The 15,169-nt window shown below is 46.9% G+C and overlaps 1 protein-coding gene across 9 annotated transcripts in view; it reads left to right on the plus strand.

The window, feature by feature from the left end:
• SUGP2 (SURP and G-patch domain containing 2) overlaps positions 1-15,169 on the plus strand; it is a 33,232-nt gene that overhangs the window by 5,144 nt on the left and 12,919 nt on the right. For all 9 annotated transcript variants that reach the window (XR_009261004.1, XM_058727351.1, XM_058727346.1 and 6 more), the window contains 4 exons: positions 153-1,757; positions 5,959-6,079; positions 11,404-11,891; positions 12,929-13,040. Coding sequence is in view for 8 of the 9 variants with exons in the window: in XM_058727351.1 (XP_058583334.1) it covers positions 153-1,757; positions 5,959-6,079; positions 11,404-11,891; positions 12,929-13,040 (2,326 nt within the window). In the remaining variant the exon portion in view is untranslated. The remainder of the gene's footprint in view (positions 1-152; positions 1,758-5,958; positions 6,080-11,403; positions 11,892-12,928; positions 13,041-15,169) is intronic.

Here is a 15,169-nt window from a genome sequence, read left to right on the forward strand (position 1 = left end):
TCTAAAAAAAAAAAACATTCTTCTTTTAAATGTTGGAAATAAATACTGCGCTCTGGCAGATAAAGTCCCCTTGCTGGCTGATGGTCTGTGGACTGTCCGTTTGCAGCCTCTGGTCTAAATTACCTTCGTGTTCTTTGGATCATTTATTTCAGATCTTCTAAGGACAGTCCCACGAGGCAGAGCAGATATGTATGATGACATTCCTAGTGACAGCAGATATACTCTGGCTGGATCTGTAGCCCACCCTCGAGACACTGGGAGAGAAAGCCTGAGAGGTGATGTATTTCCAGGACCTTCTTTCAGATCAAGCAACCCTTCTGTAAGTGAAGACAGCTTCTTTCGCAAAGAATGTGGCCGGGATCTGGAATTTTCCCACTCTGATTCCCGAGACCAAGTTTTTGGCCACCGGAAATTGGGACATTTCCGTTCTCAGGACTGGAAATTTGCACTCCGTGGCTCTTGGGAACAAGACTTTGGCCACCCTGTTTCTCAAGAATCTCCCTGGTCGCAGGAGTATAGTTTTGGTCCTTCTGCACTACTGGGGGAATTCGGTTCCTCCAGGCTGATTGAGAAAGAGTGTTTGGAGAAAGAGAGTCGGGATTACGACGTGGACCGTCCAGGGGAGACAGACTCTGTGCTGAGGGGCAGTGGCCAAGTCCAGGGCAGAGGCCGGGGTCTAAACATCGTTGACCAGGAGGGGGCCCTTTTAGGAAAGGGGGAGACTCAGGGCCTCCTCCCATCTAAAGGGGGAGTTGGAAAGCTTGTCACACTAAGAAGTGTGAGTACAAAAAAAGTACCCACTGTAAATCGTATTACTCCCAAAACTCAGGGCACCAACCAAATCCAGAAAACCACCTCAAGTCCTGATGTGACCCTGGGGACGAACCCAGGGACAGAAGATATCCAATTTCCTACTCAGATCCCTTTGGGGCTCAGTCTGAAGGATATTCGGCTCCCCAGAAGAAAGATGAGCTTTGACCTCATAGATAAGTCTGATGTTTTTTCGAGATTTGGGATAGAAATAATCAAATGGGCAGGATTCCACACCATAAAAGATGATGTAAAATTTTCCCAGCTTTTCCAGACTCTCTTTGAACTCGAAACCGAAACCTGTGCTAAGATGCTCGCTTCATTCAAATGCTCCTTAAAACCAGAGCACAGAGATTTTTGCTTTTTTACTATCAAATTTTTAAAGCACTCTGCTTTGAAAACACCCAGAGTTGATAACGAGTTTTTAAATATGCTTTTAGACAAAGGTGCTGTGAAGACCAAAAATTGCTTTTTTGAAATCATAAAGCCCTTTGACAAGTATATAATGAGGCTTCAAGACCGGCTTCTGAAGAGTGTCACACCCCTCCTCATGGCCTGCAATGCCTATGAGCTGAGTGTCAAAATGAAGACCCTCAGCAATCCCCTGGACTTGGCTGTTGCCCTGGAGACCACCAATTCTCTCTGCCGGAAATCTCTAGCCCTCTTGGGACAGACTTTCTCCTTGGCCTCTTCTTTCCGGCAAGAGAAAATCTTAGAAGCGGTCGGCCTCCAAGATCTAGCTCCCTCTCCTGCCGCGTTTCCAAATTTTGAGGACTCTACTCTGTTTGGAAGAGAGTACATCGATCACCTGAAGGCCTGGCTGGTCAGCAGTGGGTGTCCCCTCCAGGTCAAGAAAGCCGAACCCGAGCCAACCCAAGATGAGGAGAAAATGGTTCCTCCTACCAAACCCGAAGTCCAGGCCACGTCTCCAAGTGGGCTGAGTGATGGTAAGGAAAGCAGCGAAAGTTCCTACTTCTTGTGATTAGTTTGTTTGTCATGTTTTCTTGTAATGTCTCTTATTTTCTTTGAGATTTTTACACAGGATTTTTTAGCCAACTGGAAACATCAGAATTTTAGTAGAAAATTCTGATTGGCCAGTGTACATGTCTGCCATGCATTCTGTAAGCATATATTAGGAATCTTCTGTCTACCACAGAAGTCCTTAGATGTTTCTGGGTCACAGACTCCTGATCAAAAGCTGTGGCCCTGGTCAGGAAAAATGCACATGTATTTGTACACAATTTTGCCTCTGCCTTCTGGCGGGTGTGTGTGTGTGTGGGGGGGTGTTGTACCATTCTGCAGCCAAGGTTAAGAAGCCCTTGTTGTTACAGCATCCCCCTCTTTCCCACCCTAAGGTATTACTAGAGGGGAAAGTAAACACTGGGCTCTGTCTCTGGGGAGTCCCCAGGCTCTTAAGGGACAGAAAGGATAAAACCCAGCTTCTCCTGTGCCAGGATTAAGGGGGATGGAAGAGATCCCAGCCCAGGGGAGTTGGGGAGGCTGTGTTTGAGCTGTGTCAAGGGACTGGCAGAGATTAGCCAGGTCTGCCCAGGTAGTAGAAGCACCTTTCTACCCTGAGTGACTCAGTTTTCTAGAATGGCTAAAGATCGATAGATCACTTAGGTACATCTGGTAACCTGCAGTTAACGAATCAGCTTTGAGGAGGTTCCAGAAAGGCCAACAAAGAGGTAATATAAACACTGGCTATTTGGTATCCCTTCTCTCTCCTGCTTAGCGCCCAGGATGAATGCTGTCATAGTCCAGACCTGACCCAGAAATCATGAGCATTATGTGGTGGCTTTGTGACCGGCGAGGAAGCACTTTCCCCCCTTTACCTCCGGAGGAGGAAGTCCTTTTCCCCCCAAGACAGTTTTCACCTTCCATTGCCCCAGCCATGTGGGAAAGCCTTATTTGTCCCTGAATCTCTTTACTCCCCTATACACTTATGGAACCCTGACTACATCAGGCACAGAGTAGGTCCCACTATGGATGGGCAGCCACACCTACCTCTTGGAGAGGGAGCCTTCCAGAAGTGGGCTCAGGCCCGAAGCAGGACCCCTCCTTCCCACACCCCCCAAAGTGGGGGAGTGGAAAGTCAGTGTAATGTCAGTACTGAAGAACTTTTTTTTTTTTTTTAACATTTTTATTTATTTTTGAGAGACAGAGACAGAGTGTGAGCAGGGGAGGGGCAGAGAGAGAAACACACAGAATCAGAAGCAGGCTCCAGGCTCCAAGATGCCAGCACAGAGCCCGACGTGGGGCTTGAACCCACCAACTGTGAGGTCATGACCTGAGCTGAAGTCGGATACCCAACCAACTGAGCCACCCAGGCGCCCCTCAGTACTGAAGAACTTTGTATGAAAAAGTCTCCCATAACTTAAAGTTGCCCACCACCCTTCCCTGGTTTTGCTGCTTCACAGGTTTGCCCGCAGCTGCTGTCTTGCTGTACTGAAAACACTACAGTCTGTTCTTTTACAGGACTATCAAAGGTCTTTTTCTGTGTTTCTTTTTTTTTTTTTTTTTTTTTTATTTTTGGGACAGAGAGAGACAGAGCATGAACGGGGGAGGGGCAGAGAGAGAGGGAGACACAGAATCGGAAACAGGCTCCAGGCTCTGAGCCATCGGCCCAGAGCCTGACGCGGGGCTCGAACTCACGGACCGCGAGATCGTGACCTGGCTGAAGTCGGACGCTTAACCGACTGCGCCACCCAGGCGCCCCTCTTTTTCTGTGTTTCTACAGCAATTGCTGCATCATGCTTCTGACCTAACGTAAATTACCTCACCCTTCCCTTGATGTGGGACTCATGCTGCCTTTTACTAGAGGCCTCTGAGGCTAAGCAGAGGCGGGTTTCCTAGTAATTGACATCTGCAAGCCTGGGCTGTCTGGACAGCAGGTAGATGGCACCAGAGCCCATGTCTTGTGGGGCACTGCTCTGCTGCTGCTTCCATTACTGTTAGAAATGCTGAGATGACATCTTTGGTTGAATGCTTTGATGACTCTTCCTGTTATTTTTTAAGTTCTCTGTAGAATTTGGTCTCAAGAGGAGGATTATGGGGCCAAAGCTGGGGCCCATGCTTGTGGTTACCTTCTCAAGAGGTGGTTGTAGTGATCCAAAAGTCGTATTGTTTTTGAAAGCTTCTGACTTTGAACTCTTACTCCTCTGTAAAGTCATGTAAAACTAAAAGTTCTATAAAATGAGAGCCAATAATCAAAGGGGAAATACTTGCAACAGCACGACAATTGAAGAATCAATTTATCCGGTGTAAAAAGCTTACACTGATATTTAAAATAAGCTCAAAGTTGGGGCGCCTGGGTGGCGCAGTCGGTTAAGCGTCCGACTTCAGCCAGGTCACGATCTCGCGGTCCGTGAGTTCGAGCCCCGCGTCAGGCTCTGGGCTGATGGCTCGGAGCCTGGAGCCTGTTTCTGATTCTGTGTCTCCCTCTCTCTCTGCCCCTCCCCCGTTCATGCTCTGTCTCTCTCTGTCCCAAAAATAAATAAAAAACGTTGAAAAAAAAAAAAAAAAATAAGCTCAAAGCTGTATCTTGGACATAGGCAAGGACAGGACAATGCAGTTAGTTACTCGACACAACAAACGGGCAAACCTCTCCAGTTCAGGAGTGGTTTTGGCAGATTCTTTTTTTGGTTTTAAATATTTACCTTAGTGCGGAAGCAGGGGAGGGGCAGAGAGGAAGGGTGACAGGATTGAAGCAGGTTCTGGGCTGACAGCACAGTGCCCGATGTGGGGCTCAAACTTGCAAACCGCAAGATCATGACCTGAGCCAAAGTCAGATGCTTAACTGACTGAGCCACCCAGGTACCTCCTGGAGTGGTTTTTATCAAATGACCAAACAGACCATTCTGTGATATTAAAATTAGCAAATATCAGAAAACTAAATAGGGGCGCCTGGGTGGCGCAGTCGGTTAAGCGTCCGACTTCAGCCAGGTCACGATCTCGCGGTCCGTGAGTTCGAGCCCCGCGTCAGGCTCTGGGCTGATGGCTCAGAGCCTGGAGCCTGTTTCCGCTTCTGTGTCTCCCTCTGTCTCTGCCCCTCCCCCGTTCATGCTCTGTCTCTCTCTGTCCCAAAAATAAATTAAAAAATAAAAAAAATAAAAAATAAAAAAAAAAACGTTGAAAAAAGAAAACTAAATAAACAGTCTTATTAATTGAGGGCACAGATGCTCTTCTGTGTTGCTGGCGGCATTGTAAATTAAAATTCATATTGAAGGAAGTTTATACTTTAGGAAATGCTTTTCTTTTCATATATTCAAATATTTTCTATGAACATCTACCTTAGGGCCACTCACTTTTTTGATTAGGGAATTTTGTTTTGCAAATTTATATATATGTTTTCTGATTATAAAGCATGCATATTTAAATTTTTTTTTTTTTTTAATGTTTATTCATTTTTGAGAGACAGAGCATGAGCTGGGGAGGGGCAGAGAGAGAGAGGGAGACATGGAATCTGAAACAGGCTCCAGGCTCTGAGCTGTCAGCACAGAGCCCAATGAGGGGCTCAAACTCATGGATCAGGAGATCATGACCTGAGCTGAAGTTGGACCGACTGAGCCACCCAGGCACCCCTACATGTTTATTTTTTATAGCTAAAGCAAAAAGAAAATGAAGTCCCTGGTAAATCTACCGTTCATAGATGACATCTATTAACATTCTGGAATATTTCCTTCTAATCTTTTTTACTACATGTCTGTATTTATATATCTTTTCTTACCTCTTTTATATTGGGAATCATAACCTAAATATTTTTTTTATGTGTTTTATACCTAGACATGTTTTATATCTTTTATATTTTTTCCTGAATGTTAAGCGATACATGAAAAACAGAATTGAGTTGCTGCAAATCATTTCCTTCTATAGAATATATGCATACATTGCTCTGTATAGTCATCGTGAGCTTGTGACTTTCTTTCCTAGGGTTTATGCTGTTCTGTCTTTTGGGAAGATATTTTACATATTGGTTTTTAAAATACTGTGCTGCTTTCCTCTTTTCAACGCTGGTTTCTCGGGAATGAGGATTTCGGTCACTGGTGCCTGCTTAAGTTCCATCCTAAGCCTCTGGCTCTGTCCTGGTTGTCTCAGGCCCCACGCGGTCCAGTGCGTTTCTCAGAAAAGCCCTTTTGTGTGTTCCAGCGGTTCCTCAGCGAGCAGATCACAAGGTGGTGGACACTATCGACCAGCTGGTCACACGTGTTGTCGGGGGCAGCCTGTCTCCCAAAGAGAGAACTCTTCTCAAGGAGGACCCTGCTTACTGGTAGGTCTTTACATTTTGGCCCTCCACATCCCTCCCATAGAACACACGGCAAACTCGGTGTCGTGATGGTATCCAGTGCAGAGGGTGAGTGAGATATCTGTTTTGAGCATTGGTATTTGCCAGTGGGAAGGGCATGAGGGAGGGTCAGGTTCACCTGCATTCAAGCCCTGGCCCTCCTGCAGGCATGCCATGTGGCCTTCTCTCATCCGGGCACGGAACCTCTCAACCCTCTGCGCTGACTTAAGGATGAGGTGAGGGGTACGTGCACAGAGCACATGAAGATAAGGAATGTGTCACAGCAGTTGTTTGTGACTTGTTGCTACTGTTTGTTAAACTCTTTCCTTTTGCCTTATTCACTCTTCACGTGAATAGAACAACTTTTTAAAATTAAAGTTTTGACCATAAATATAGTACTTTTTAGTGGAAATCAGGAACAACAGATAGTAGGGGGAAGCCACCTGTGTGCCCACCAACATCTACTGACATTTTTGCATGTTTGCCTCCAGTCTTCCTGCTCACTGTGGGCTGTTTGGGTTTTTGTTTAATGTAGCTGTGGTTTTACTATGATCTGTCCTGTTCTTATTTTTATTTGTATGTATGTATTTACATGTATTTTTCCTGCTCCTTCTAGAGAACACAGGAAAATGTTCATATTCTTTATTCTTCATAAGCGTTTTCAGAGAGCTGCATTTACACTCCATAGAGAAGGTGGCCAGAGTTTAGCCATTCCTCTCTTACTGGATTTTCAGAATGATTTTGATTATATACTGTCTGAAACTGCTTCAGTGAATCACTTAACGTCTCATATTTTCTTATGTGTTTAGGATTATCTCTAGATTAGATTGCTGCAAGTGAAAAATATTTTAAAAGTGGCATATGCCCTTTGTAAAAATAGAGAAAAGTAAAAAGGTAAAGATACCATCACTCACCTCCACCATTTCTCCCTCTTAGTATGTCCTGCGTTTCAAATGTAACATCACTGTCCCTGTTAATCGGTGGTTGCACTCCTTCCACCGTATGCAGGTACCATAGCATACTTGACCGTTGCCCATTGGTGGGTTCTTAGATACTTTCTAGTTTTTCCCCGCTGTAAATACTATTACGATGAACAACATTTTGCTTGTATTTCTGTCTACATTTCTGGCAGTTTATTAGGGGAATATCTGGGCATGAAATTGCTGGGCTAAAGACAAAGTTAACTTTAGAGGCTTTGATCTCGGTCACTGTTTCTCAGCTGCAGCATGATTGACTTCTGACTCTGGATAAGCCTCTGTGGTGGGGACTGTCCTGTGCTTTGCAGATTATTTAGTGGCATCCTTGGCCTCCCCCAGATGCTGGATGCCAGTAGAATCCTCCCTCCTAAATGCTACCCACCTGGGGCAGGAGTTGTCCCTGGTGGAGACCGTCGATCTTTATCATCAGGTTATTTTTTGTGGGTTATCTGTCCCAGTTGACACTCACTATCCTCTGTAAGCATGCTGTGCCCTCAGCTGTGTTTTGACTTTGAGATAATTTCATAGTGTGATGTTTTACCTCATATTCCTTTGTTAATTAACAAAGATTACACATTTCCTCATGGTACATCTAGTTGTAGTTTCTTTTTTTCAGTGTCTATTCAGGCCTTGTCTGATCAGCATTGTACCTATACTGGACTTAGTATTTTTTTTTTTTTAATTTTTTTTTTTTGGTAACATTTATTTATTTTTGAGAGACAGAGAAAGTGTGAGTGGGGGAGCGGCAGAAAGAGAGGGAGACACAGAATCCAAAGCAGGCTCTAGGCTCTGAGCTGTCACCGGGGAGCCTGATGCAGGGTTTGTACCCATGAACTGTGAGATCATGACCTGAGCCAAAGTCAGACGCTCAACCGACTGAGCCACCCAAGCGCCCTGCCTTCTTTTTTTTTTTTTTTTTTTTTTAAGTTTATTTATTTTGAGTGAGAGAGAGACCAACCATTAGGGAGGGGCGGGGGGGGGGGCAGAGGATCAGAAGTGTGCTCTATGCTGACAGCAGAGAGCCCGATGTAGGGCTCAAACTCATGAACCATGAGATCATGACCTGAACCGAAGTCAGATGCCCAACCTACTGAGCCACCCAGGCGCCCAGGACTTAGTATTCTTGTTATTGTAATTACTAAAGATGCTTGAAAGGCATAAATTTCCATGTAACAGTACCAGAGGTTTGGTCTTAAGCAGCATGAAGGGGAACGGTTGGATCTTATTTGGTTTTATTTTTACAGAATTCTTGCACTCATTTGGATTATTTTCATGTTTAGAATGAGGTGAGCATATAACTTAAAAGTTAAAAAAACAAACCAGCAACCTAACTGTTCTATCATTATTTGTTGAAAACTTCATTATCAAACACTTTTGCTTTCTCTGTACTTGGTACTCTTCTCAGTGCTTTATAGATTTAAGCACTAACTGGTTGAATCCTCGTAAACCTCATGAGGCGGGTCTGATGCCATCCTTGTTCTACAGACCAGAAACTTGAGGCCTAGGGAGTCCTTTTACCTCAAGGGTACAAAGCTAGTAAGACAGAGTTGAGATTCTCATCCAGGCTCTTGTTCTCAATCAGTGTGCATGCTGAAGGAAGGAAGCTAGAGAGGCTCAGATTGGTAGGGGAAAGCAGAGGCCAAACCCTCTGGGTAAGGTATTATCCAGACTTGGAAGTCCCAGGCACAATTTCCAGGTGCTGCTTCGCTGCAACAGTTGGGAATCTTGATGCCCGAACTACGCAGCTTAGAGTTGTGTGAATAAATAACATTTGGAAATACAAGAGGAATTGATCGCTCTGTATCGTGTCAGGAGACTTGAATATAATTCTCTGAAATGGGTAGATGTCATCTAAATAAGGGAATAGTTACAACACAGTGAGCGGGTATAAGCAGGTAAAGATGATGTGCTAATGTTTGTTGAGCAGTAATGAATGCCAAGCAGTGTTTAAAGGGTTTTCCTTACAAGTAAAAGTGTATAACTCAAGCCGCACAACAACGTGATGATGTAGTTTATTTTATTTTATTTTATTTTTTTTCAACATTTTTTATTTTTTATTTTTGGGACAGAGAGAGACAGAGCATGAACGGGGGAGGGGCAGAGAGAGAGGGAGACACAGAATCGGAAACAGGCTCCAGGCTCCGAGCCATCAGCCCAGAGCCTGACGCGGGGCTCGAACTCACGGACCGCGAGATCGTGACCTGGCTGAAGTCGGACGCTTAACCGACTGCGCCACCCAGGCGCCCCTGATGTAGTTTATTATTACCATCTGTCCATCCCATCTTACAGATAGAGGAACTGAGGCACAGAAAAATTCAGTAAATCTCGTGGCTAATAAGTGGCTATGCTGGGATTTGAACCCAGCAGGCTGGTTTGGGAATGTTCTGTTTGTGTATGTATTTATTTATTTATTTATTTATTTATTTATTTATTTATTTAATGTTTATTTATTTTTGAGAGAGAGACAGAGACAGAGAACGAGCAGGGGAGGGGCAGAGAGAGAAGGGGAGACAGAATCCAAAGCAGGCTTCAGGCTCTGAGGTGTCAGCACAGAGCTCGATGTAGGGCTCGAACCCGTGAACCATGAGAGCATGACCTGATCCAAAGTCGGATGCTTAACCAACTGAGCCACCCAGGCACCCCTTGTTCTATGCTTTTAACATTATGGTCCACTAGAACTTGGGGAGGTTAATTTGTGACTGACATCCTCAGACTGAACTTGGCATCAGAGCTGTCCAGGGGAAAGGGACCTGCATCCTGGGGTTCTGGATGACCTGGGTGCTGACTCTGCTTTTTGCCCCGGGTGAAGGGTACCCTTGCTGGGGCTGCATTTGAAAAGAGAACCAGACCATCTGTGTTGGTCAGTGTTCTTTTATGTAGGAATCCTTGTTTCTTAGGGTGCCATCTGGCAGGATGCTGCTGTTGGCCCAGCAGAGTGTCTCAGGCAGCATGCAGCCTGTTTCCTCACATCCAGCCAGACTTTAACTGTGCAGATAGCAGCAGCAGGAGTGTTCCATGGAGCTGCCCGCCAGGGACACTCCATGTCCCGTGGTGCTGCTGGCACCCTGCTTCATGCAGGCAGCTGGCATCCATTCGATTTCTGTCCTTGGTAATCAGGAACCTCACCTAGTAAGTGGCCTCTTAATGTCTTAACAGTCTGAAGGCCACCTGAAATATTGCCATGCCCACCAAATAATATTCATTCTTCTTTAACACAGACTGAAATTGAACATTCACAAAAACCTGTTATATATAAGGTCACAGAGAAAATCTCAGCACATCCCAAGAAAGGAAAATCACGTGGGTCACATTACCCAACGCATAAAAGTCAAAACTAGCAACAACCAAAATAAAACCTGCTTCTAAACAACTTTTGAGTGAAGGGGAATCAGAACTGATATTGGAAACTCTTTAGAGGGAAGCAGCCATGGGAGGTCTATACACCGAATGCAGCTGCAACCACATGTAGAGAAAAGTGCAAACTGGGACGCATCTGTCAGAAATAAGAGTAAACGTAAGCATTCACCACATGAAGCTAGAAGGAAATGGCGAAAAAAGAAAAAAAAAAAACGACAAAAACCCGACCCTAGAAGGGAAGGGTTAATAGAGATGAAAGAAGGGGCCAGTGAAATGGGAAACAAAGTGAAGAATCTGTAAGTTTCCCCCCATGCCTCTTTTCTATCCATTCCCCAGAGCTAATTAAGTTTGCTTTAAATTCTTTGAACCTGTGTGAGAAAAGTAAATACACGTGGATGTATGTACACAAGGCAAGTTCATGGGGTCCTTATCAATGTTGGTGTTCCTCTGTAGCTTGCTTCTTTGGCCCTATGGTGGATGTCTTTCTATGTCAGTACTCGTGACTCAGCCTCCTCCTCTTTCCTGTACTGCTCTTGTTACAGCTCTGGCACACGATTTCACAACCATGGCACTCTGGCCTCAGTGATGCTGTTGAAGGGTTACTGAGCACCCAGCCGCCCTGGGCCCTTTGAAGGGTGTCACCTCCCAAAAATGGGTTCTACGATTGACAGAATGGCAGTGTCTCTGTGGCTCCAGAGTGACTGGTTTGTGTTACAAGGCCACCAGGGGTTGTGAGTTCCTTCATGGCAGGTGATGGTGGGACCCAAAGAGGAATCGAGTGCTGGATCAGAGCTCCCTGTTGCCCTACAGTTACTCTGGGCAGGATGGGAGACCTGGGCCGTCCATGGAGCAGAGCTTCTCACGCAGCAGGGAGGCTGCCACTTAGAAAGGATGTGCAGAAATGTGGTTGTAGCGATGATTTGGTATCGGGTGGTGTTTTAACCAATATCCTTCGGTGCCTGTTTTGTTATACAGGTTTTTGTCTGATGATAGTAGTCTGGAGTATAAATATTACAAACTGAAGCTGGCAGAAATGCAGAGGATGAGCCATACCTTACCAGGAGCAGATCAAAAGCCCACAGCAGCAGAGTGTGCGGTCCGGGCCATGCTGTATGCTCGGGCAATCCGGAGCCTCAAGAAGAAGCTCCTCCCCAGCCGGCGGCGGGGGCTGCTCCGCACTCAAGGGCTCCGGGGCTGGAAGGTGAGGAGAGCAACCACTGGGACCCAGACCCTCCTGTCCTCGGGTGCCAGGCTGAAACACCATGCCCGGCAGGCTCCAGGTTCATTGCAGGGAAAGCTGTCCCAGCCAGATGGAAATGCTGCTGCCAAGGACTGCCCACCAGACCCAGCCGGACCCTCTCCTGGGGACCCCAGCCCAGAAGCCTCGGGCCCATCCCCCAAGCTAACAGGAGTGGAAGTCTCTGAAGCCCCTCAAACTTCCTCTCCCTGCCCATCTGCTGACGGTGAGTACTCATTCCTGTCCCCCTCTTCTGGGCCTCAGCCCTGAGTCACCAATCTTCAGGGTTGGGGGGGTACGCCCCGGATGGTCTGAGCAGCAGGCAGAGGCAGTAGGAACCTGGCCAGGACAGGTGCACGTGGAGGCACTTTCTTTTTTCTAGTTTCCTAGAGGGGCTCGCCCTCGAGTCCCGTGGCAGTATTCCTCCTGTCCTGAGGGTGGACCTGACTCAGCGAGCTACCTGGTGACTGTGCCTCCCTGCAAGGTCCTACTGCTGGCTGCCAGGTTGTGCCGTGTGCCCATGCTTGGGGCTTTAAGCTCCTTGATCCATTTCTCACTCCATTCTTGCCCTTCTTTACATTCCATTGGGCTGCCCTTGTCTCTCATTCTGCTGCCTCTTCTTCCCCTAGGATCTCTGCTATCCTCAGGGTTAGCTGACCTGCAGTTTCTGGTTTCTCCTGGCTATTATCTTTTCTCTCTGCAGTAGGCCTGCCCCTCCCTGACCAGTATTTGTCACTTAGCACTAGGTGGGAATGAGAGAGGAAAAAAAATGTCCACAAGTGCTACATTCTCTAGCTACTGCCATGTAACGAAATATTCCAAACTGTGGCTTCAAACCGGGGGTATCCAGTGTTGCTCTGAGTCTGCTGAACTCAGTTGGGCCTATATTTGTGTCTATGGGCAGCAACTGGTTGGGGCCATCGGCTGGGGTAGCAGGGTTATGGGGGCCACATGCCTGTCACCCCCTAGCAGCTAGCCTGGGTTTGTTCACCTGACAGTTGGGGTTGGGCCTCCAGGAGAGGCAGTAGGGGGGCTTGAGACCTCCGAAGCCCAGGTTCCACCCTTATGTCACATTCTGTTGGTCAGTAGGAGTCCCAGGGCCAGTCCCAATTTGCGGAGGAGCTGCAGAGTCCTATGGCAAAAGGCAAGGATGCAGTGAGGGGACACAAGGGCTGTCTCCGTAATTATTCTCCACAGTCCCACAAAGTTGAAATTGAAAGCAGCAGCCTAGAACTGACACACAACAGTTGCTTTGTTTTATAGTTGACATCAAGACAATGGAGACTGCAGAGAAACTGGCCAGATTTGTTGCTCAGGTGGGACCAGAGATTGAACAATTCAGCATAGAAAACAGCACCGACAACCCTGACTTATGGTATGTAGCCATCATGCCCTTTTGACTGAGTGTGTTTATCCCACAAGTGTCCTGAGAACCCACTGGGTGGCCTGGCAGACACACTTCTGCCCCAAGAGGCACCCCAGGATAAGTTCTGGCTTCACTTTTGGTGAGCTCAGGGCTGTAAGAGGGAAGCATCTGCTTAGTGGTATTGGGCGGTGCTGCCCTCTTCTGGGACATCAGGAAAAACCTCCCCTGGAGGGAAGTTTAAGCTGTATTTGAAGGTCAGTTGGGCTTTGACCAGGGGAGGGGGAGAGAGCACCCACACAGAGAGGCTAATAGATTCCCCAGAACCTTTGCAGAGGTGGAGTAGTGTGGAGTAGTGGGAGGAAGAGGGCAGGGCACTGTCCCTGGTCACATCAGTGCTGTGGGCGGATGGTGAGAATTTGCTGCTCCTACAGTGATGGATGGGTCCTATTCCAGTTGTGGGCAGCAAGCACTTCCGTGTAGTGGTGGCCTGGCATCTTTTTGCCAGGAAGGGGTGCCATTATCCTCGCCATTCCTCAGATGGGGTGGCCCGCTCAATACCACACAGCCTGCAGGTGACAGAACCAGAAACCTGCTCTTCCTTGAGGGGTGCAGGTTCCCCTCCAGAGGGAGGCTACCTGGGAGCCATGTGTTCCTGGTACTGAGCCGTAACCCTGCTGGGCTCCACTCATCGCAGGCACCGTTGCCATGCTGTGTGAATTGTATCCAATGGTTGCCTGGGAACTCTGGACCCTTGCCCTACTCCTCCCATGCTGGAGAGTCATGCTTTAGTCTAATTAAGACTACAGTTGAGGGGCGCCTGGGTGGCTGAGTCAGTTAAGCCTCCGACTTCACCTAGGTCATGATCTCACAGTCTGTGAGTTCGAGCCCTGCATCTGGACTTTGCACTGTCAGTGCAGAGCCTGCTTGGGATTCTCGCTCTCCCTTCTCTCTCTGCCTCTTCCCCTGATCAAGTTTTCTCTCTCTCAAAATACATAAATAAATAAAACTTAAAAAAATAAAAGACTGTCGTTGAAAACTTCACATTTCCTAGAGCATTTCTGGGACCCAGTTGTGACTGAGCATGCTTGATGGGAACCTTGAGTAAGTTCTGCACTGGCATGCCTCCTGTTTTCCTGTGAGACCCACACCAGCCCCTTGGAGCACTGACGGTTTCATGGGTGCTCAGCCTGGTCCTGTCTTTTATCGTCCTGGTGACCTTGGGGCCTGCTGGGCCTTACAGTTCTCGTATTTGGGCTACCTGCTACACACACGACCTCGCTCAGGCAGTTCCGGCTGAAGGGGACAGCCAGGAGCATTTCATTGGCTGTTTTCCCCAGCGAGAACTCCATCATCCTGGGCACCTGGCACTGCCATGGTTTTGGTTCATTGTCACCCTCTCTGACAGACTTTTCTCAGCAGTGTTCCCTAGAAGGCTCTGTCCCCACCTTGCCCGTACAGAGAGCCCCTCATTGTACAGTAACATTAGGTGGAATGATTTACTCTGTCCCCCAGTGCTCACTGAGTAGTTTGAGAATGATGGCACCCAATAGCACGCCTATTTAGGAAAGACCTTCCGAGGTGACTTTTTGTTTCTTTTCCTTTAGAAAAATGATACTTCTGATGTGCTCAGTAGTTGTTTGAGTTCATTCATTTTGTGGGTGTGGTCATGTCAACAATTTGACATATAGTCAGGTTTATTTATTTCTACAGAGGTTCAGTTTTGAGACTATTTTTCCTATCCTTTTTAATTTAATGTAAAAAATAAGTATGGTATTTGCATGGTTCTAAAGTAAAAATTAACAAAAGATAAGCTCAGAGAAGCCTCATCCCCTCAACCTATCAGTAGGAAACTGTTTTCATTCATTTCTAGTGTGTGTGCCTTTCCCCCTTTGTTCTTACACCACAAATGACCTTCTGTATGTAGTAGACACTTTTGCACCTTGTTTTTTTCCTTTCACAACCTATCCAGAAGTCCCCTTCTGCCTGTCCCACCTGTACCCTCCTTCTCTTGTCCACTGTGTCATTCTCCACATGCAGCCACACCAGGGTCACTCCGTAGCTGCAGGCATTCACACTGCTCTTATGGCCCCTTTAATGGCCTCATGCACGATGGCTTTGTGTTTGTGGAGAAAATCTTC

The sequence above is a fragment of the Neofelis nebulosa genome, chromosome 4 (assembly GCF_028018385.1).
Source record: "Neofelis nebulosa isolate mNeoNeb1 chromosome 4, mNeoNeb1.pri, whole genome shotgun sequence".
NCBI lineage: Eukaryota > Metazoa > Chordata > Mammalia > Carnivora > Felidae > Neofelis > Neofelis nebulosa.